The sequence below is a fragment of the Rutidosis leptorrhynchoides genome, chromosome 10 (assembly GCF_046630445.1).
Source record: "Rutidosis leptorrhynchoides isolate AG116_Rl617_1_P2 chromosome 10, CSIRO_AGI_Rlap_v1, whole genome shotgun sequence".
Classification (NCBI taxonomy): Eukaryota; Viridiplantae; Streptophyta; class Magnoliopsida; order Asterales; family Asteraceae; genus Rutidosis; species Rutidosis leptorrhynchoides.
In genome coordinates, this window is record NC_092342.1 from 31743226 (window position 1) to 31766613 (window position 23388).

The 23388-nt window shown below is 32.8% G+C and overlaps 2 protein-coding genes and 1 long non-coding RNA gene across 4 annotated transcripts; 1 reads left to right on the forward strand and 2 right to left on the reverse strand.

Moving 5' to 3' along the window:
* Nucleotides 1-9740: 9740 nt before the first annotated feature.
* LOC139873557 (uncharacterized) lies at nucleotides 9741-11746 on the reverse strand. 2 transcript variants are annotated; one of them, XR_011767379.1, is made up of 3 exons: nucleotides 11685-11746; nucleotides 11118-11260; nucleotides 9741-10414 (listed from the first exon to the last, which is right to left on the reverse strand). It is a non-coding gene; the product is annotated as an uncharacterized lncRNA (long non-coding RNA). The 2 variants fall into 2 exon arrangements; XR_011767380.1 differs by lacking the exon at nucleotides 11685-11746 and adding an exon at nucleotides 11449-11654.
* A 1482-nt stretch (nucleotides 11747-13228) lies between these two features.
* On the forward strand, nucleotides 13229-13878 carry LOC139871175 (uncharacterized protein At3g17950-like). Its single transcript, XM_071858912.1, has one exon. The coding sequence runs from the start codon at nucleotides 13229-13231 to the stop codon at nucleotides 13847-13849; it is 621 nt and encodes a 206-aa protein (XP_071715013.1). The 3' UTR covers nucleotides 13850-13878.
* An 875-nt stretch (nucleotides 13879-14753) lies between these two features.
* Nucleotides 14754-17646, reverse strand: LOC139872711 (signal peptidase complex subunit 3B-like). The gene is made up of 6 exons (XM_071860637.1): nucleotides 17414-17646; nucleotides 17255-17302; nucleotides 17007-17069; nucleotides 16291-16344; nucleotides 15550-15636; nucleotides 14754-15031 (listed from the first exon to the last, which is right to left on the reverse strand). Exons 1-6 carry the CDS (start codon nucleotides 17537-17539, stop codon nucleotides 14906-14908), a joined length of 504 nt encoding a protein of 167 aa, XP_071716738.1. The 5' UTR covers nucleotides 17540-17646; the 3' UTR covers nucleotides 14754-14905.
* Between the last annotated feature and the right edge of the window lie 5742 nt (nucleotides 17647-23388).

Consider the following 23388-nt stretch of genomic DNA (forward strand, 5'->3'; position numbering starts at 1 on the left):
TTGAGAAAAAACATATCAAATTAGGTTTTATAAAGAATTTTGAATTCGTAATATTGATAGGCTGAATGAAGATGATGAACTTCAAGAATTGCAAGAGTTTAAGATGAATAAATACATATCAAATCGAGTTAATAAATTATTGTTATAGATATAATGAATATTTGTAAAATTGGTTCAAGAGTTTAAGATGATGATGTTTAACTCATCAATTATGTTTGTTGAATTTTTGAAATAAACTTTGAATTTTTGGAAATTAAAATTGCACCTAAACCATTGAAGATTCAATTTTAGACTTAACGGAAAAATTTAACGAGTGTTAAGTCAAGGGACCAACCACGTAAAAAAAATCCATGTAGTAACCGGTAACCTGATACAAGGGTGACAGGATGCATACAATAGGAGAAAATACAAAGTTTAATGCATACAATAGGAGGTTTGAAAGATGGATGCATACAATAGGAATTGGTGGAAAGTTCGATGCATTTTGAATCAATTTTCCCAAATGAATAAAGTAGAAAATGCATTGGTATTTACAAAAAGTTGCACATTAACATGATTGAAACGGAGTTATAAAAAAGTATTGGTACGTTATTGGACCAAAATTACATATTTGCCCATTATTTAACGGACTAATTTAACTAACGTTAGAATTTGGATCACAGTCGCGCATTTGTAAAATTACAGGGACTACCTGTATAGTTTTTAAAAGATAGAAACGACCAATATAATTTTGATTAAATCATAGGGACCAACGGTATAATTAACTCTATAATTATACATAAATACATTAGTATTATAATAATAATAATAATATAGATATGGATAGTCAATTTTGGTGTATACATATAGTCAATTTTGGTACACAAAGTATGTATTTTTATATTGAGATTTTAGGCTATAAATACTCATGAATGCAAGCATTAAACTTGCACCAATTCTCACACTTACAAAGTGTTTCTTTCTTTCTCTCCATTATCATCTTTGTTCTTACACTTCATTATTAGTATTCTAAATCAAGAATCAAATCACTAAAGGTAGTTATAAGCCTACTGAATTATAACATCAAGAATCAAACCACTAAAGGTAGTTATAAGCCTACTGAATTATAACATCAAGAATCAAACCACTAAAGGTAGTTATAAGCCTACTGAATTATAACACGTTATCAGCACGATAATCTTAATACTAAATATGGTTGGCTCTGCCACCAAAATGATATATGGTCGGTTATACCACCAAAATGATATATGGTCGGTTATACCACCAAAATGATATATGGTCGGTTATACCACCAGAATGATATATGTCGGTTATACCACCTGAAAAAATATATGGTCGACACTGTCGCCAAATTTTCATTTATGTTTACTAATATTTATATTTTTGTTATATAACATTTATTTATGATTGCTTACACATGGTCGACACTGTCACCTACTTATCATTTATGTTATATTAAATTTATGTTTAATGTTTATATACTTATGAATATAAATTGACTCTAATTTATCATGATGTTTGTTTTAATTTTTGATAATAGAAAATGTCGAATCTGGAAAAGCTTAAATTTACTCCTTTAGAATCAACTGGAAACAACTACATGCCATGGGTTATAAAAGTAAAAATGCATCTTAAATCAATGGGCATTCTTGAAACCATAAATGAAAACAACACTTGTTCTGAAAAAGAACAAGCTACGGCATGTTGCTTTATTCATCAACATATTGATGAATGCTTACAAAATAATTATGTGACTGTAGAAGATCCCCATGTTTTATGGGAAGGTCTCAAAAGCAGATTCAATAATCAAAGAGAAATTTTACTTCCAGCTGCAATGGAACAATGGAGAACATTAAGGTTCCAAGACTTTAAGAAAGTAAATGAATACAGCTCAGCTCTGTATAATACATGTTCACAACTTAAATTCTGTGGACATGAAATTAGTGATGCAGACATGATGGAGAAAACTTTCTCCACAATGAATGCTGCAAACATCACAGTGCAAAGAAATTTGAGAATGCTAAAGTTCAAAACATATCCTGAACTTAATTCATATCTCTTAGTTGCAGAGCAAAATGATGAGCTATTAATGAAAAATCAGCAATCCCGTCCTACTGGTACACTTGCAATCCCTGAAGCAAATACTGCAAATAATTATAAACAGGGACAAGGACGCGGGCAAGGTCGTGGTTATAATAACCATCACCATCATCATGCCAAAAGCCATAACTATGGTAGAAACCATCCTTATGGTAATGGTAATGGGCGTGGACGTGGTCGTGGTCGTGGCTGTGGTGGTCAAAGAAATAGTAATCCACGAAAATATAAATATCAACCACAAAACAAGCCCATTAAACAAGATGTTGAAGAAAATTCTTCTAAAAATTCTGAAGAATCTTGCTACAGATGTGGTAGAATGGGCCACTGGGCTAATACTTGCCGAACATCTAAACATCTTGTTAAGATGTATCAGGATTCGCTGAAAGGTAAAGAAAAGGAAGTAAATTTTGTGGATAATATTGATCCAACAGTCACTGAGAAACCATCTGATTTATATGAAGATTTCTTGAATGTTTAAGTTGTGTGTCTTTTGAAAAATAAACGATTTAATATCGTCTGTCTTTGTCATTATGTTTGCTAAATGTTTCAGTACTATCTATTTGCGTTTAAAATATTGTGTAATATTAATGTACTCACTATTTATTTCTTATATATGAAGTTCAATATGAATTTTGCTGGAATACAACATCAATCAAGTGGTGGAGATCTCTGTATAGCAGACAGTGGAACTACACACACTATACTTAAATCCGAGAAATATTTTATTGATCTAAAACCAACGGAAGGAACTATACATACAATATCAGGACCTGCTAACTTGATAAAAGGGATAGGAAAGGCAAATTTCATACTACCAAATGGTACAAAATTTTTAATAAATGATGCCTTATTTTCTCCCAAGTCAAGCAGAAATTTATTGAGTTTCTCCGACATATACCTTAACGGGTATGATTATCAGTCAGTGACAACAGAAAATGAGAAATATTTAAGTATCACTGACAAGAGTCATGTGGTTGAAAAACTGCCAAGACTTAGTTCTGGATTACATTATACACATATAAATGTACCAGAAATACATATGGTAGTTAACGAAAAATATATTGATCCTGGTGTATTAAGTTTATGGCATAACAGATTAGGCCATCCAGGATCAACAATGATGAAAAGGATTATTGAATGTACTCATGGACATCCACTAAAGGATAGAAAAATCCATCATGATACAATGGTTCCATGTACATCTTGCTCTCTTGGAAAATTGATAACTAGACCCTCACCACTTAAGGTTGAGAAAGAATCACCAATGTTTCTTGAAAGAATTCAAGGTGATATATGTGGACCAATTCATCCACCATGTGGACCATTTAGATATTTCATGGTTCTAATAGACGCATCTAGCAGATGGTCTCATGTTTGTCTGTTATCAAGCCGTAATGTGGCATTTGCAAAATTTCTTGCCCAAATTATTAAATTGAGAGCTCATTTTCCTGATTACACCATTAAAAGGGTGAGACTTGATAATGCTGGTGAATTTACATCTCAAGCATTTAATGACTATTGCATGTCTATAGGAATTGTTGTTGAACATTCTGTTGCTCATGTGCATACACAAAATGGTTTAGCCGAGTCATTGATTAAACGTTTACAGTTAATCGCTAGACCATTGATAATGAGAACAAAACTCCCTGTATCTATATGGGGTCATGCAATTTTACATGCTGCTGCATTGATTCGCATCAGACCAAGTGCAAGTCATAAATATTCCCTCCTACAACTTGCTTTTGGTCAAGAGCCAAATATTTCCCATCTTAGAACATTTGGTTGTGCAGTGTATGTTCCAATTGCGACACCACAACGTACAAAAATGGGTCCTCAAAGGAGGTTGGGAATATATGTTGGATATGAAACATCTTCAATATTAAGGTATATTGAACCTATGACAGGTGACGTTTTTACAGCACGTTTTGCTGATTGTCATTTTAATGAAACATTGTTCCCTAGATTAGGGGGAGAAATGAAAAATAAAGAAAATGATGTTTCATGGTGTGAACCTCAATTAAAGTATCTTGATCCTCGCACAAAAGAATGCGAGACAGAAGTTCAAAAGATAATGCATATACAAGAACTTGCAAATCAATTGCCTGATGCATTTACAGATACAAAAACGGTGACAAAATCATATATACCAGCAGTAAATACTCCAGCTCGAATTGAAATTCCAAAAGCTGGCAATAACGTCACTCATGAATCTTTGCCACGTCAGAAACGTGGAAGACCAATCGGTTCAAAGGATAAAAATCCTCGAAAAAGAAAATCAGCTGATAATGAAGTAAAAGAAAGTGTTCAAGAAGAACCACAAATCAGTACTCCTACTGCAGAGGAGATTGATGATGTCAATACAGAAATTGCAATCAATTATGCATATTCAAAAATATTATGGAACCGAAATGAAATGAAAAATCTTGATGAGAAATTTTCATTTAATGTTGCATATGACATCATGAATAATGATGATGATCCAGAACCAACATCTATGGTTGAATGTCAAAATAGACATGATTGGGCTCAATGGAAAGAAGCAATACGAGCTGAATTAGAATCACTCAATAAAAGAAAAGTTTTCGGATCCATCATTCTCACTCCTAAAGATGTGAAACCTGTAGGATACAGATGGATTTTTGTCCGAAAAAGAAATGAGAAAAATGAAGTTACAAGGTATAAAGCTAGACTTGTAGCTCAAGGTTTTTCTCAAAGACCGGGAATTGATTATGAAGAAACTTATTCTCCTGTTATGGATGCAATTACTTTTAGGTACTTAATCAGTCTGGCAGTTTCTAAAAATTTAGAAATGCATCTCATGGATGTTGTGACTGCTTATCTATATGGATCACTTGATAGTGATATATATATGAAGATACCTGAAGGATTTAAGGTACCAGAAGCATCAAATGCAAAACCCAAAGAAATGTATTCGATTAAATTACAAAGATCTTTATATGGGTTAAAACAATCGGGACGTATGTGGTATAACCGATTAAGTGATTACTTGATAAGCAAAGGGTATACAAATAATCTTACTTGCCCTTGTGTTTTCATTAAGAAAACAACATCCGGATATGTGATCATAGCTGTTTATGTTGATGATCTTAACATCATAGGTACAAATAAAGAGATCCATGAAGCCATTCAACTTCTAAAGAAAGAATTTGAAATGAAAGATCTCGGAAAAACCAAGTATTGCCTTGGTTTACAAATTGAGCATATGCCTAATGGTTTACTTGTACATCAAACAACATATACTGAAAAGATTTTGAAACGTTTCAATATGGACAAGGCAAAACCATTAAGTACTCCTATGGTTGTTAGATCACTCAATGTTGAAGCTGATCCATTTCGTCCATGTGAAGATCAAGAAGACATTCTTGGACCAGAAGTGCCATATCTTAGTGCAATTGGAGCTCTTATGTATCTTACAAATTGTACAAGACCTGACATTTCTTTTGCAGTTAATTTGTTGGCAAGGTTCAGCTCTACTCCTACCAAAAGACACTGGAATGGGATCAAACACATATTTCGATACCTTCGAGGAACTACTGATTTAGGATTATTTTATTCTAACGAATCAAAACAAGATTTGGTTGGTTATGCAGATGCAGGTTATTTATCTGATCCACATAAAGCTAAATCTCAAACTGGATATGTATTCCTAAATGGAGGTACTGCAATATCATGGCGTTCTCAAAAACAAACACTTGTTGCTACATCGTCAAATCATGCCGAAGTGATTGCATTACATGAAGCTACTCGAGAATGTTTTTGGTTGAGATCAATGACACAACTCATTACTGATTCTTGTGGACTAGAACGCGATAAAAGTCCAACAACTATCTATGAAGATAATGCAGCTTGCATAGCACAGATGAAAGAAGGGTATATCAAAAGTGACCGAACAAAACACATACCACCTAGATTCTTCTCATACACTCAAAATCTCATTAAGGACAACCAGATTGAAATGAGATATGTGCAATCTAGCAAAAACTCTGCTGATCTTTTCACGAAAGCACTTCCAACTGCTATTTTCAGAATACACGTTCATAACATTGTCATGAGACATGTTCAAAAGATGTAACAGCTGAAGCGATGTCTACTTGAGGGGGAGTCAACTTCATGCTGCACTCTTTTTCCCTTAGCTAAAGTTTTTTCCCACTGGGTTTTCTTTAGCAAGGTTTTTAACGAGGCAGTAATTTATAGTTGATCTTCAACAAAATAAAATTGCTATCCAAGGGGGAGTGTTATAATAATAATAATAATATAGATATGGATAGTCAATTTTGGTGTATACATATAGTCAATTTTGGTACACAAAGTATGTATTTTTATATTGAGATTTTAGGCTATAAATACTCATGAATGCAAGCATTAAACTTGCACCAATTCTCACACTTACAAAGTGTTTCTTTCTTTCTCTCCATTATCATCTTTGTTCTTACACTTCATTATTAGTATTCTAAATCAAGAATCAAATCACTAAAGGTAGTTATAAGCCTACTGAATTATAACATCAAGAATCAAACCACTAAAGGTAGTTATAAGCCTACTGAATTATAACATCAAGAATCAAACCACTAAAGGTAGTTATAAGCCTACTGAATTATAACAATTAGTCTAAATGTTGGGTGGTATATCACTCGAGAACACACCGTAAAGTAAACCGTCAACTGTAAACTCGGAGTGAAATCAAATCAAGAAATTTATCTATTTATTTTCCTTTTATATTATTAGTCACAAGTAAGATTAACAATAAATTTTATGACCAATGAAATAAGTATGGGAGCATATCATTGAATTGCAAGGGTTATATTTGTAATTATTTTAATAGTGGGTTGTGAAAGAATAGATATGAACCAAATTTGAATCATAAAATAAGAAGTTATTTTTACGTTGAAGTTTTTGAAAATTTAAAATCAAGTTAAATTTTGACTGAGAACCCTCAGGGTTTATCGTTAGATTTGCATATGTAAAAAGATGACTCCGTACCCAATTAAGTTTTTTCTACATATATCTTTGAGACTTCGATTATATATTTACATTTTAGTACCTGATACTTTGAGTTTGTTGCTATCCACTGCTTGATACGTTCGTTATGCAATTTGTAACTCATCAATCTTTTTTTTTTCATATCTTTTGGATTCTTTCTTAATCCGAAGAAGTGTAGTGCTTTATCCTTTATTCTTAACTAGTTCGGTTTAGCCCGCGCAATACGGCGGGGTCTTTCGGTCTGCGTATTCATATTTAATGCAGTTTTATTGACAGAAGAAAAAACGGCCCGTAGTTAGTTTATTTTTGTTGATAAAATTATTTCGAGCCTGACGGTGCTGGCGAAAAAATTTAACTCGCGGCGAGCAAGAAAATACGGGCTGTCGTTGTGTTTAGCGTTTTTTAAAAAGTGTCCGTTTCGAACGTAGGTAGTATCGTTTTGTTCATAAAATTATTTCGAGTCTGACGCTGCTGTCGGAAAAATTTAACTCGCGGCGAGCGGGAAGATACGGGCTGTCGTTGTATTTAGCGTTTTTGAAAAAGTGTCCATTTCGAACGTAGTTAGTCTCGTTTTGTTCGCAAGAATATTTCGAGTTTAACGGAGTGCTCGGTGAAATTTGAATCGGAGCGAGGAGGAAGATACGGGCTGTCGAAGGCGTTGGGGGAAGTTTTTATTTTAAGTTTCAGAATTGACAGTTTACTCCCCTGAAGTATAGGGTTTTTTTATAAGCTTGTAAAAGTTGAGGGGGTGTTTTGGCTTTTTGGGATTGGGTTTGAAAAGTTGTCCTTTCATGTGGTGGGGTGGCCAAAACGACCACAAACCCCACCACTTTTAGTATTAAACTAGTCCGGGTCCGGCTCGCGCGATGCGTCGGGGGCTTTCGGCCGGCGTATTCATATTTAACGCAGTTTTATTTACAGAAGGAAAAACGGCCCATGTGTTATGCTTCGTTGTTGGTGTCGTCGTCTTTAGTGTTTTTTAAAATCTGTCCGGTTCGAATGTAGTTAGTTTCGTTTTGTTGATAAAATTATTTCGAGCCTAATGGTGCTGGTGAAAAAATTTAGCTCGCGGTGAGCAGGAAGATACTGGCTGTCGTTGTATTTGGCGTTTTTTAAAAAGTGTCCGTTTTGAACGTAGTTAGTATCGTTTTCTTCATAAAATTATTTCGAGTCTGACGGTGCTGTCGGAAAAATTTAACTCGCGGCGAGTGGGAAGATACGGGCTGTCGTTGTGTTTAGCGTTTTTTAAAAAGTGTCTGTTTCGAACGTAGTTAGTTTCGTTTTGTTCGTAAAAATGTTTCGAGTTTAACAGAGTACTTGGTGAAATTTAACTCGGAGCGAGGCGGAAAATACGAGCTGTTGAAAGGTTTGGATGAAGTTTTTATTTTAATTTGGGGAGTTTACATTTTACCCCCTATAGTTTGGTGTAACTTTTGCAAGTTAGGTATATGTGAGGGGGAAGAATGAAAATATGAGAGTGAAAATGGGAGGGGACTGTTGTTGTATTCCCCTTGAGGAAACGACCACAATCCCTATGGGATTTAGTATATCCACAATCCCTATGGGATTTAGTATATAAGGGATAAATGTGTAATGATTCATTTTCTAATCACAAACCTGTATTCTGATTTTTGAATTGTAATTGTAATAAACTATATAATAGCATCAACTTTTAAATCCAATATACATTTTTAAATAAATAAAATGTCCTCTAACCAGGTGAAACTTTCAACCATAAATCAATGAATCAAGTATCTGTATGGAGTATATATATTATTATATTATATTATATTATATTATATTATATTATATTATATTATATTATAGGGGGATGATTCTCACACACACTTTTTTGATCCTCACACACTTATTTTAACATTTTATTCTTCTAATAATACTCAATTGGTGTGTGAGGATCAAAAAAGTGTGTGTGAGAATCATCCCCCTATATTATATTATATTATATACTAAGGAGTATATTATATTATATATTATATATGATGATTAAAGGAAAGAGAATAACAAGTGTTTAAAAAGCCAATTAAAAATTCTCACTAGTGCAGAGAGATCCGTGAAATCACGGGATTTAAAAGAAAAATTATTGAATGATATGTTATATTTGAAGAATGTTTATTTAACCATATAATAATTTGAGACAACAGAAGGAGAGAGAAACAATTAAAGTGTATGAACTTTGAAATCCCTGAACCTTAGAAGCTGTTAATACTTAATAGCCTGCCAATTTGAGATCATATAGATATATAGATATATACAATTAAAGGGCATGCTTAATCACATTGCACTTTAATCAATTATGTTATATCCATAAATCCTCATCAAAACCCTAGTATTCCACTAACGAATATCAATGTTAATGAATCATAAAATTGACAATCTGAAAAAGAAAAGCAAACACAAAAATGGCTCACAATGGGTCAAAAGTTTGCACAAAGGCATTATCTGAAATGGGTTTAATGACAATGTAAATGTCAAAGAAGCAATTTGTGCCTGAACTCAGTGGTGAAGTTGCATCAGATTTTTAATGGAACGGTCAATACCTTACACAATTCACTGCATTTACAAATACATGTCATCACAAAAATAACTGCACAAAAAGCGAACCATTTAGACTATACAAATGTACAGAGTAATAATAATACTCGTACCATTGGGCTACCTAGAAACAAATTAGCCCAACAAATATATTGAAGTATTATATGATCCTTAGACTACTAACTTTCACAATTTAAGGTTAAATGGATAAGGCACAATTAATGTAACACTGAGAACAATCTTCAATGGATGTTTAGAAAAAATAATAATAAACAAATTTCTTTAATTTTTCGAATATTATTGGTTTTTATTTTTTTATTTTTGAAAAACCGAACAATTTTATTGAAACAAAATTAATTACATCTCCAGGCCCAGTTAGGAAATCCAAAGTACAAACACAGTTAACCGAATGGTAGCATAAAATGGGCAACTAAACCTATACCAAAATGAGTATACAATTCACTTTTGAACAATTTGACTTATTGTCTTACCTAAACTTCGATGGTTTTTACTGGCCTAAAAAAATTTGATCATATATATCCCAAGTTGGCTACCTTTCTATGCAATTTTCCCTATATAAGTTGGTTATGCCGAACAATTATTTACTAATCTGAACTCATTCAAATAGCTTTATTGTAAATAAGATTAACTGGAATTCAAAAAAGAGCATCTCATTTAGACGACGTACATTCATTGGAATCCAAAAAAGAGGAGAACCATCTTGCTCAATATACTTTCCATCTACTTCTTGATCATCATCCTATAAAAAAAGGATAGTACAACAGAAACATTAAACATGAAACCTCTATTATTATGCAAAAACTCTTTTATGCATATACATGATCATTTGGGTCATCGCCAACAAAAGCAGAGATAATAGAGGCATCTTGACAAACTTTCAATACTTTATAAACTTTCAAATTGTCATACCTATTTTATACACCAACAACACAATATTTTAAACATAAAGAAACATGTTACGAACATACATACAAAAAGAAGTAAAGTAAAATAAGAAGAAAATATGAGAAAAGTGAAGAACAAAGAAAAACAATAAATTCAACACAAACATGAAGATAACTAATGGCAAAGAGAGAAGCAGATGGTACTTACAGTGTGTTGAAGTAGAAAGAACATATGATAAAAGTATTTGCAACAGAGTATTCACTATGCAACCAAATGGCCATTTAGGTTAACTCGTATGAAGAGTAAATGTATGATAGTATAAATGTGATATCAATAAGGGTTAGTCGAACCTAAAAGCCTCACATGTAACAAATATGAAGCATATCTAACATTTCAGTTCTGCATTCATTGAAGCATTTAATCAAACAGTTTAAGTGCAGTATATAAGTGTGACAAAAACATGCCATAGTTAGAAAAATGCATAACCAAAAGTGACAAAAACATGACATAGTTTGAAAAATGCATAAGAGTGAACAAAAAAAAATCATCGGGCAAACCTTTATTCGTCCCTTTATTAGAAGCAGTAAGCCAAAAACCCGAATCAACCCCTAACAACAAAATTAGCACAAAGCTTATGAAGAACGAATAGAGAAGATCATCATCTTCGTTTTTGAAACATCCATTGCTCTTCATATTCCTCCTGAAAATTGGTATGTTAGTGAAGCAATAATAGCAAAGATAATCACAAAAATAACAAATACAAACAGAAATTTAGTTACAAATAGACTGAACTTCAAATAATAATTTTGATAAAGCGAGAATAAAAAAAAAACCTAAAAGACATACGAAATTATGAATGATTACGAAAAGGAGATGAAAAAACCCTACGATTTTAATGAACCATCGATTAGGTAAAGATCTGAGAGATGAAATTTGAAAGATGAAAAGACCCTTTTTCCTATATAAAATCCTAAATCACTGCTATGAATATGAACGTGAAGGTGACTGTGAAAAAGATGCTTTATGAATATGAATTTGAGATCTTTTGATGAAATGAAATGAAGAATATAAAGATAAAGATGATGACTTTGAATTTGAATTAAAGCTGCTTGATGTTGTAAAACCTGAGAAAAGGTAAAAGAAGACGTGCAAGGTGCAAGAGATTGGCTGTGTTCCCAAAAAGCAAGCGTGCTTCTTTTTTTTTTCTACTGATTATTGTATTAAATTATTTATAAATTAATATTTTTTATTAAAAAAATTAAATCATAAGATGACATCAGCAAGGACCCTCAGATTTTTTTTTTTTAAAGCTTGAAAAATATTATTTATGACATCATGTTATTAGCCTAATATAATATTAGAATTAGAATAGATTTCATTACTATTTAGCAAAAGTTTAATAACTTAGATACCAACTACACAAAAAACAAAGTTAGGTGATGTCAGAGCATTCCCAATCATGACACTCATGTCTTAATTAACATACTGTCATATCAGCGCCACCTCACTATTTTTTTCTTATCACTAACTCAATACATTTCACTCCTAATCATCACATACTCTTAATGGGCCTACTCTATTTTCTTAATATTAAAATTACTATTATAAAATTATATATCATAAATTTGGACCAATCATGTGCTTTCAATCTGGCCCCTTCCCGTGTTCAATTGTTTCAAATATTCACGAAATGCATCACTAATTAAAAACGGCGAGCAATTAACTAAATGGTGCCATCAACGTGTTTTTTTCACGAGCATGAAAGACGAGATATACACGGAACTATTAGGAGTGCTCTCATAATAATGTAAACAAACCACATGTACCAATGGCGTAATTTTTTCTTTAATTAATCATGTAAATAACGTATTATGCTTTTATTATTATTATTTAAGGTCAGAGGTCACACTGGAAAGCTATCAACCTGTAAGAAGACTCTTTCTTGGAGCTTCTTCGATCTTATTAAAGTATTAATGTTGTTATCTATCTAAATTCAAGTACCAATTATAAAGTTAAGATTATAGGATTAATTGCAAACTAAACGGTAATAAAAATTGTTAGTGGCTCTTGATTCTTTACTTTTAGTTACAAGAAAAAGGTCTAGTGTCATTATTAGTAGCAAATTAAAGTCTAAGATTTGGTGCTCATAACAATTTGTCAAAAATGTCATTTAGTACTTAAAGAAAACATGAAATAGTTATTCTATGCTTCTAGTAATATGAGTATCATAGTTAAATTATATTTTTTTTCATGATTATATAAATTGTAAACGTATAATATTGTGAAGTTGTAACATGTATCAAACTTTCAAGTTTCAACATATGATCGATTCTATAAACTTTTAACATCTTCTTTTCTCAACATATGATAGAAAACCATAAAGCAGTCAAAGATGTCCTAATTTTATTTTTAATAGCATAAAAACAAATAAAAACAAATATTATATCTAAATAAATTCTTGGTAGCTCCAGCTTTTAGACTTCAGGTGCTAAAAGAAGAAATAGTGATTAAAAAACATAATCCCAACCAAAAGTATAAGAATAATTTGTTAGTTATAACTTGTACTTATCAAATAATACAGTAGTGGTTTGATATTTACAAAAAATGTGAACAGTGTATATACAAACAGTTCTTCTGAAAGTGAAAAAAACCAAGAACTTTGATGATGATGATGTTGCATCATCAAGCAATCGAATTACTACCGCCAACTACGTCACCGACAATCTCATCCAATTTGTCTTCTGATTTCGACACTGTATCAACTGGTTCGTTTTTCCCGGATCGTAGCACCAGTTTAGGAGCTTTAATGGGAGTAACAACGATGTTTCCGACAGGAACATTCCGGACCCCGCCACAACGTCGAGACGTGACAGGTGGATCAACTATTAGTAACAGAAGTTTCGTAGGACGAACAAGGAGGATGAAGGTAGATACAGTGGCAGGTTTGGTGGTGGAACGAAGAAGGAAAAGGGTTAGGAGGAGGAAGTGGTGGTGGTTGTGTGGGCGGGTCTTACCACAGACCCATAATGTTAATGATACTTCAAAGCCTTCTTCACTAGGGGAGTTTTTGGAATTCGAACGTAGGTTTGAGGTGGACGCGTTGTTTAGTGATGCAATGATGGATGTGAAGTATGATGATCATCAGCAGAATAGTAGCCAGATAATATTTGCTAATGGGCGGGTCTTGCCACCGGCTCATGTCTCTGATGTTAATGAAGGGAGCCACTATCTTTGTTCATTTTGTAGGTTTCCTGTTCTGTTTTCTGGATTATGCGGTGGTGTAAGATAACCAATTTAACTGTATATATTTAGTAGCTTGGGAACTAGGATTCATGTGTCATCCAATTGTATCTTATATATGACATGTAGAATAAAGTTGAATAGAGAATGCAATAAACTTATTTGGTTACTTATATGTTCTTTTATTTTTTAGAAAACAATGGGTACATAAGTAACCTGCCTTGAGGAATTCATGTATTTTTGTATTATTGTGGATATGTTAATTTTTTTTATAAAGTGTTAGCTATAGGGAAAGAGCTGGAGAAAGGTGATTGCCAAATATTTTTTGAAGTATTGTTTTCATAATAATTGTGTTGCTTATGTTATTTAGAAAGTAATTTAAGAGGTTTTATGACTTTATCTATTAGCAACACACTTCGGAACGATAACATTAAAACTAAATCTTTTCATCAATAGATGAAAAGACGAATAGAGATCCAAAAGAAAAAAGCATTGCAAGGCTTGGAAGCATGTAAACAAACCCTAATACTAAACAAGAATCAAAAGCTAACTAAAACTGAGCCTTGAGCAACCGGATCACAAAACGAGCCCGGAACACAAACAAATACAAGTCCCAATTAACCCTATCTAACCAAATAAGGACCAAGAAACTCTAAAAATAACCATCTGAATAACAAATCAGTCACATCTACCCAACAACCGCTTTACCTTCCCGTGTCTTTGTGATCGGCTTAAACTATCATTTGACCCCTTCTTGTTTAAGCAATTTATATCCTATTTGACCCCACCAGATAGAACAAATTATGTATCAACCATCTATAAGAAGTGGTTCAAAATAATCAACTGCATTGTTATGACTTCATGCTCTGAAGTTTCTTTGTCAATGTTTGGTGTTTCAGGCTTAGAACATAAAGTTGTCACAAAAAGGGTGAAATATGGAAAAGTGGCATGTAAATTCAAGGACTTTTTCTTTTGGACTGATCAAAATTATATGTGGCTACATTAAAAGCAAATCATATATATATGACTCGGTTGTTTCAAATAGTGTTTTATACTCAACCACCATGATGGCTAAATTACACAAGATATAATAAACAGTTAATCATCATTTGTACGACTGAGGCAAGCGAAAGCCAGTCATTACTAGTTTGTCTGCAAACATCTTCCCAGTTTTGGGCATTACGTGCCAATGCAATGTCAAATTGAAATCTCTTTCTCGTAGATTACTTCCCTACACAAGATGCAGATAATAAATACCAACAATTAACAAACGGAAAGAAAAAAAAAAACCTATTTAACATATTCCCTCCACCAAAAAGGAAAATGTTTTTTGAATGCAATATTAAGTTCTTGATGTACATACAAGTTGAATATAACTGCTCCTTATAGTAAAGAAAGAACACCAGACAGCCACATTTAAGAATATAAACATGTTAAAAACTCATTACCCATGGAGGCAAGTAAATCCTAAATTCAGTACAGTTGTGAACAAAAATCACTACGTCACTCTGTATAAAGATTACACAAAAAGTGATTTTGATAATGTCATGTTGGGTTCCTAAAGTCATCCAAAATGTGTCTTCCATAAGCAAGAACATGAATATCAAGCACTTGTTATTTGATATTAACTTGAATATGAAAATATAATGTTAAAGATTGGTATTTCTAGTAACAGGGATGTTATTGGACGTAACAAAATCACGAAGTTTAAGAAAAAGATAGAAGTAATATATTTTGATTAGTACTTACCTGATCTACAAAACGGTATTTGTTAGTTGTATGGAAGTTAAACTTCGCATGCTCTTTGGCAGGAATGATACCGTCCCACAGCGATACCTGTCATATTCTTTTCATGTCAATGCATAAACTACAAGTTTTAAGTTCAGAAGACAGATAATGGCAGCAAATTAAGCTAGCACAGTGTACCAAAATATATTTTTCAAAATCGGAGAAGAGTAAATCGTTTCTCCATTTCACAAGGGCGATTAGGAAAAATTTTCGTGGAAAACCCAACCTTTTTGACCTATGACCCATTTGGACAGCTTCATGAAAAATAACTTATTCAAATGCCCAAATTTTCCATTGAGCAAAGTACCGAACAATATCGATAGAGTATATAATTATGTAACCCTAGTGAATCTCATCAGGTCTGGAAACAAAATGTTTCAATATTCAATAGAATTGTAATTACAAAACCCCCTTAAGATCAGTTAATCCTCAAGAACTCTACTTAAAACATGAAATATATAGTCCTACTAGGATCATAAATCAACTTCATAACACAAAGACGAACCTCGGCAATACAAATTTGATGTTCATGTCAGTGTGTGTATTGAATTATATCAACTGTTTGGGCTCATGTGCACATTCCGTAGGTACAAATATGAATATATGTATATAAAGAAGATACCCAATTTGTAAGGTTTTAAGGTATCAAGGTATCAAAAAAAGATAAGGGTGCTAATAGATAGTCAGACACAAAAGCCTGACCTGATTTAGAGAATTCTGCGAGGTTTCATATTCAGCGGCTAGAAAAACAAAAACCTGCAAAACACAAAGCATAAAAATCTTTTAAAAACGAGAATAGAGTTTAATAATGTATCAAAAATTGAAGGACCTAGACCACTTATATAGACATTTAAAGTCGAACAAATCCAAAAACTTCTTTTAAAAACTTATTGTATAATAGGAATTATATGATGCTAAAAATGGCCTAAAGGAGCTATGATAGTAAAAATAAAAAGTATATTGAAATTTCTAATTACTAAAGTCGTGGTCTACTTACCCTGTTAAATTACAACACTGGTCATTGGGCACAATGCCATTTAGCCACTTATAAATCAAAAGTTGTTATTATACTCTAATCGATACCGATCAGGGTTCAAGTCAAGAGCCCCTCCTGAGCACGTTGATTATAATCAACCTAATAATGGGTATATGTGTATAGGGTTCTAATTATATGTTATAGTTGTTCCTTGCAGCGGCACTAAAAGTGATCGCAATACCAGAAGAGATATTATCATCCTAACGAACTTGCTTTCTTTCTTTTTTACCTCTTTCCATTCTTATTATAACCAGTTCGACATTCACGATTTATCAGCCAACGAAAGACAACAGACGCATAATCATTACATATACATATGATCAAAACCTCACTGTCCATTACATCAATTAGTAAGCTAAAAATATGAACTATGCCAACCAACCTGCTTTGTATTCCATGTAAATAATGACTGCAAATCTGCCGATATGTTCATAGTCATGCTCACCTGTGCAAATAAGGTTTATTAGTTCCAGATCCATCTCACCGAACTAAAACATTTATTTGAAAATCAAGTAAAAATTGTAACAAAACTTACTATTATATCTAAGTGTGATGTTAATTACTAGAGTAGAATATATTGAGTAAACAATTAAGAAACAAAGTTATTTAGTAAATGAGGTAGATATGTACCTCATCATCACCATCAGGCTTATTCCGGAACCAATTAATGTTCAAAACCTAAAAATACACAAATCAATAAAAAATCAAATTTACTAAAACCATCTGTAATCTGATTTCTAATAGGATAAAATTTGCATAATCTAAAAAGAAATAAAGAAAGAGAGAGACCTGGACTTGAGAAGATGGAGAAGGAGAGTTGAAATAATCGGAAAGAGAGGTGATGGCGCAGATAACAGCAAGTATCGTGATCGCAAATGTTGCTAAAGCATTTGCTCTGTACACGAATGAATGCATCTTTCTCTTTAACTTTCAATTTGGGGTTTTTAGGGTCTGCTTTTCTTGTAATATAAGGTAACCGATGTCTGTTTTTCCCTACTTTCCTACTGTTACAAAACCCATACATATTAAGGAGTATTAGTATTATTTTAGGAATATACATATATATACATATACATATATACATATACATAACATATACATACATATATACATATACATAATTTACATAATATAAAAATGGATGGAAAGATCACTCCAAAAAAGCTTGTTTCCAAAAACGAGTTAATTAATTTGACTTCTCCTTCTCCCTAAATTTTTCCCTCTCTCCCTTGGCAAAACCCTAACTCACCCTTCCCTTTTTCTTTTTTTCTTTTCCGGCACTGCATACACTTTTTCCGGCGATCCTTTAGTCGTTTTGAGGTCTTCAGGTACGTTTCTCTTCACCAACCACCGGCATCTCGCCGGTGGTTGAGGCCTCTTCGTTTTTCCTTTCCTTCTTCGGCGTCATTAACGTTTTTCTGGCCTGTAGCGACCCACGACCGCCGATCTGGCGACGTGTGGCGTTTTACGGTGGGGAATGGGGATCCTCCTTATATGACCTTTTTTTGTTGCTTTTGACAGCTGCCTCGTCTGCTCCCTTTCCGACAGCCGATCTACCTCCTTGGATCTCGCCGGAGGTGTGACTGTAGCCGATGGCATGTGGCTCGACGTTCTCTCGGCCCTATCTTGTCTTGGTTGTGCTTTATGGTAGTTCAAGTTGGGTTCTCAGGTGCTGGGTTGGTGAGGTGTCATCGGTTTTTGTTTTGCTCTGCCGGAATCCGTACTCCGGAGGTTCTCCGTTCAAGATCCAGGCGACGAGTGCCATGTTGGTGCTCTGGTGATTGTTTGGGGTTCTCCTGTGGTTATTTTGTGGTGGATTCTTAGATATTGGAGGTGACGCGGGTGTTGGTGGTCGTTGTTATCTTTATCTTTTTCCAGCCGACGATTTTCTTCGCCTGAGTTTGGTCGGATTTGTTCTAGGTGCTGCTTTCTTGTCTCTACTGCGACGTTCTCTTGCTCGTGGGTTCAGGTTCGGGGGTTTCTGTAGTGACCCGAACTTTTCCATGTTTATATATATTTAATGAATTTGATATTTACATGATTAAGTGTTTCCAACATGTTAAGCAATCAAACTTGTTAAGACTTGATTAATTGAAATAGGTTTCATATAGACAATTGACCATCCAAGTTGACCGGTGATTCACAAACGTTAAAACTTGTAAAAACTATATGATGTCATATATATGGATATATATATAGTTAACATGATATTATGATAAGTAAACATATCATTAAGTATATTAACAATGAACTACATATGTAAAAACAAGACTACTAACTTAATGATTTCGAAACGAGACTTATATGTAACGATTATCGTTGTAACGACATTTAATATATATATATATATATATATCATATTAAGATATATTAATACATCATGATATCATGATAATGTAATAATTTAACATCTCATTTGATATAATAAACAATGGGTTAACAACATTTAACAAGATCGTTAACCTAAAGGTTTCAAAACAACACTTACATGTAACGACTAACGATGACTTAACGACTCAGTTAAAATGTATATACATGTAGTGTTTTAATATGTATTCATACACTTTTGAAAGACTTCAAGACACTTATCAAAATACTTCTACTTAACAAAAATGCTTACAATTACATCCTTGTTCAGTTTCATCAACAATTCTACTCGTATGCAACCGTATTCGTACTTGTACAATACACAGCTTTTAGATGTATGTACTATTGGTATATACACTCCAATGATCAGCTCTTAGCAGCCCACGTGAGTCACCTAACACATGTGGGAACCATCATTTGGCAACTAGCATGAAATATCTCATAAAATTACAAAAATATTAGTAATCATTCATGACTTATTTACAAGTAAATAAAATTACACATCCTTTATATCTAATCCATATACCAACGACCAAGAACACCTACAAACACTTTCATTCTTCAATTTTCTTCATCTAATTGATCTCTCTCAAGTTCTATCTTCAAGGTCTAAGTGTTCTTCATAAATTCTATAAGTTCTAGTTTCATAAAATCAAGAATACTTCCAAGTTTGCTAGCTTACTTCCAATCTTGTAAAGTGATCATCCAACCTCAAGAAATCTTTCTTATTTATAGTAAGATATCTTTCTAATACAAGGTAATACTCATATTCAAACTTTGATTCAATTTCTATAACTATAACAATCTTATTTCGAGTGGAAATCTTACTTGAACTTGTTTTCGTGTCATGATTCTGCTTCAAGAACTTTCAAGCCATCCAAGGATCCTTTGAAGCTAGATCTCTTTTTCTCATTTCCAGTAGGTTTACCTACTAAAATTAAGGTAGTAATGATGTTCATAACATCATTCAATTCATAAATATAAAACTATCTTATTCGAAGATTTAAACTTGTCATCAATAGAACATAGTTTAGTTAATTCTAAACTTGTTCGCAAATAAAGTTAATCCTTCTAACTTGACTTTTAAAATCAACTAAACACATGTTCTATATCTATATAATATGCTAACTTAATGATTTAAAATCTGAAAACACGAAAAACACCGTAAAATCGGACATACGCCGTCGTAGTAACATCGCGGGCTGTTTTGGGTTTGATAATTAAAAACTATGATAAACTTTGATTTAAAAGTTGTCCTTCTAGGAAAATGATTTTTTTTATGAACATGAAACTATATCCAAAAATCATGGTTAAACTCAAAGTGGAAATATGTTTTTCAATATGGTCATCAAGACGTCGTTCTTTCGACTGAAATGACTACCTCTTACAAAAACGACTTGTAACTTATATTTCCGACTATAAACCTATACTTTTTCTGTTTAGATTCATAAAATAGAGTTCAATATGAAACCATAGCAATTTTATTCACTCAAAACGGATTTAAAACGAAGAAGTTATGGGTAAAACAAGATTGGATATTTTTTGATTGTTGTAGCTACGGGAAATATTGTAACAATTCTATACAAATCATATCCTAGCTAACTTATATTGTATTATACATGTATTCTAATATATTATGTAATCTTGGGATACCATAGACACGTATGCAAATGTTTTGACATATCATATCGACCCGTGTATATATATTATTTGGAACAACCATAGACACTCTATATGCAGTAATGTTGGAGTTAGCTATACAGGGTTGAGGTTGATTCCAAATATATATATACTTTGAGTTGTGATCTAGCCTGAGACGTGTATACACTGGGTCGTGGATTGATTCAAGATAATATATATCAATTTATTTCTGTACATCTAACTTTGGACAACTACTTGTAGGTTACTAATGAGGATAGCTGACTTAATAAACTTAAAACATCAAAATGTATTAAAAATGTTGTAATTATATTTTGAGCATACTTTGATATATATGTACTTATTTGTTATAGGTTCGTGAATCGACCAGTGGCCAAGTCTTACTTCCCGACGAAATAAAAATCTGTGAAAGTGAGTTATAGTCCCACTTTTAAAATCTAATATTTTGGGATGAGAATACATGCAGTTTTGAAAATGATTTACAAAATAGACACAAGTATTGAAACTACATTCTATGTTGAATCGTTATACCGGATATCGCCCTTGTTGAACTTGGTAACCTAAGAATTGGTGTTTATTATAATTGCCACCAATTGACGCGAATCCTAAAGATAGATCTATGGGCCATTGACAAGTCCCAGTCAGAGAATTTGAATTGCTTTAGTACTTCGATATTTATATATGGGGATATCTAGATGCATTTGTTAATGTCGGTTACCAGGTGTTCAACCATACGAATGATTTTTATGCAGATTGCATGTTATTGAAAGATGAAATCTTGTGGTCTATTATTACAATTTGATATATAGGTTAAACCTATAACTCACCAACATTTTTTTTGACGTTTAAAGGATGTTTATTCTCAGGTGATTATTAAGAGCTTCCGCTGTTGCATGCTAATATATGGACAAGATTTGGTGTCAGCATGCTTGTATAATATTGTTTAAAACTGCATTTGGAGATTTACTTTGTTGTAACATATTAATATTGTAAACTAATATGTATTGGTAGTGTGTAAGTGTGATATGTTTAGATTATCATTTCTGATAATCTAGGTGGTGTCCTTTTAACCTTGTCGATAAAATAAAGGTTATGGTTTGTTTTAAAAACGAATGCAGTCTTTGAAAAACGTCTCATATAGAGGTCAAAACCTCGCAACAAAATCAATTAATATGGAATGTTTATAATCAATATGAACGGGACATTTCAGTTGGTATCCGAGCGTTGGTCTTAGAGAACCAGAAATTTGCATTAGTGTGTCTTATCGAGTTTGTTAGGATACATTAGTGAGTCTGGACTTCGACCGTGTTTTCTTTAAAAAAACGATTGCTTAACATTTTTTGTTGGAAACTATATATTATTAACATGTAAATATTATGTGATATATTAATCTCTTAACGTGTTTGATATTGTGTGATAGATGTCTACCTCTAGTACAAATTCCATCGACTCACCTAATAATAATGAAGAGTCGAATATACTTTGGGAAGATTCACAAATTCCCGAAGAGGAACCGGAAGAGGAGGAACCGGAAGAGGAGGAACCGGAAGAAGAAGAGGTTCCGGAGGAAGAAATATTGATACCTACAGTAAATCGATTAAATAAAAGAAAATCCTCAACCGGCGGACCTAAGTTAAAAATGGTCAATCGTGTTTCCGTCGAGGAAGCAAAATATTGGGAAGATTACCAATTTTCTGATGAATCGGATCCCGATGAGGATTCCGATGATGTTATAGAAATTACCTCGACCCAATTTAATATAGCAAAATAAAATAATAAGGGAAAAGGTATAAAAATAGAGAAACCTGATTCCAACCCCGATGAACTTTATATGTATCGGCAACGTCCGTATTTCCTAAATTGTAACAATAACCCGAGAACCTCTAAACCACCAAGTTTTTCTAAACCATTGTGGAAAACGACGGCTCGTATTAGAGGAGCACCATATATCCCTAGAAAATTAGGAAAATGAACCAAGTCCGAAGAAGAAGAAACCAGTGATTCAGATTAGAGGGTTGTAATCATGTTGTGTATTATATGTAATATAGTGTGCTTGTACTTTTATGTTCTATGTAAAAATTGCTTGTATTGTTTGTTAATTATCTTTTACGAATCTAATCCTTATCTATTTTACAGTATAAAAATACAAAATGGACGTTAAGGATAGACAACTAAAAATTTTAGAAGATCTACCAGGAGATATGATTGATGAAATCTTGTCTAGAGTCGGGTAGAATTCATCAGCACAATTAGTTACGGCAAAATTAGTTTGTCAAACGTTTGAAAGACATTCCAGGCATGCCTTAGTATATAAAAGGCTTTCCTTTGAAAGATGGGGTATATCACATTGGGGAGACTTTAAGTTACGCCAAGTTTTCTTTAAGGCATTTAGTGCGGGAAACCCATATGCAATTTTATGCTACGGGTTACGAACCTATTTTGACTCAACATATGTAGTGACCCGAACTTTTCCATGTTTATATATATTAAATGAAATTGTTATTTACATGATTAAGTATTTCCAACATGTTAAGTAATCAAACTTGTTAAGACTTGATTAATTGAAATAGGTGTCATATAGACAATTGACCACCCAAGTTGACCGGTGATTCACGAACGTTAAAACTTGTAAAAACTATATGATGACATATATATGGTTATATATATAGTTAACATGATATTATGATAAGTAAACATATCATTAAGTATATTAACAATGAACTACATATGTAAAAACA

Excerpts from the sequence above, each read along its gene's own strand:
- LOC139871175 (XM_071858912.1), top strand. The coding sequence starts at position 13,229 with ATGATGTTGCATCATCAAGCAATCGAATTACTACCGCCAACTACGTCA.
- LOC139872711 (XM_071860637.1), bottom strand. The coding sequence starts at position 17,539 with ATGCATTCATTCGTGTACAGAGCAAATGCTTTAGCAACATTTGCGATC. Across the intron at positions 17,303-17,413 it reads CTCCATCTTCTCAAGTCCAG|GTTTTGAACATTAATTGGTT; the intron begins GTCTCTCTCTTT and ends GTGTATTTTTAG. Across the intron at positions 15,637-16,290 it reads CGCAGAATTCTCTAAATCAG|GTATCGCTGTGGGACGGTAT; the intron begins GTCAGGCTTTTG and ends AGAATATGACAG.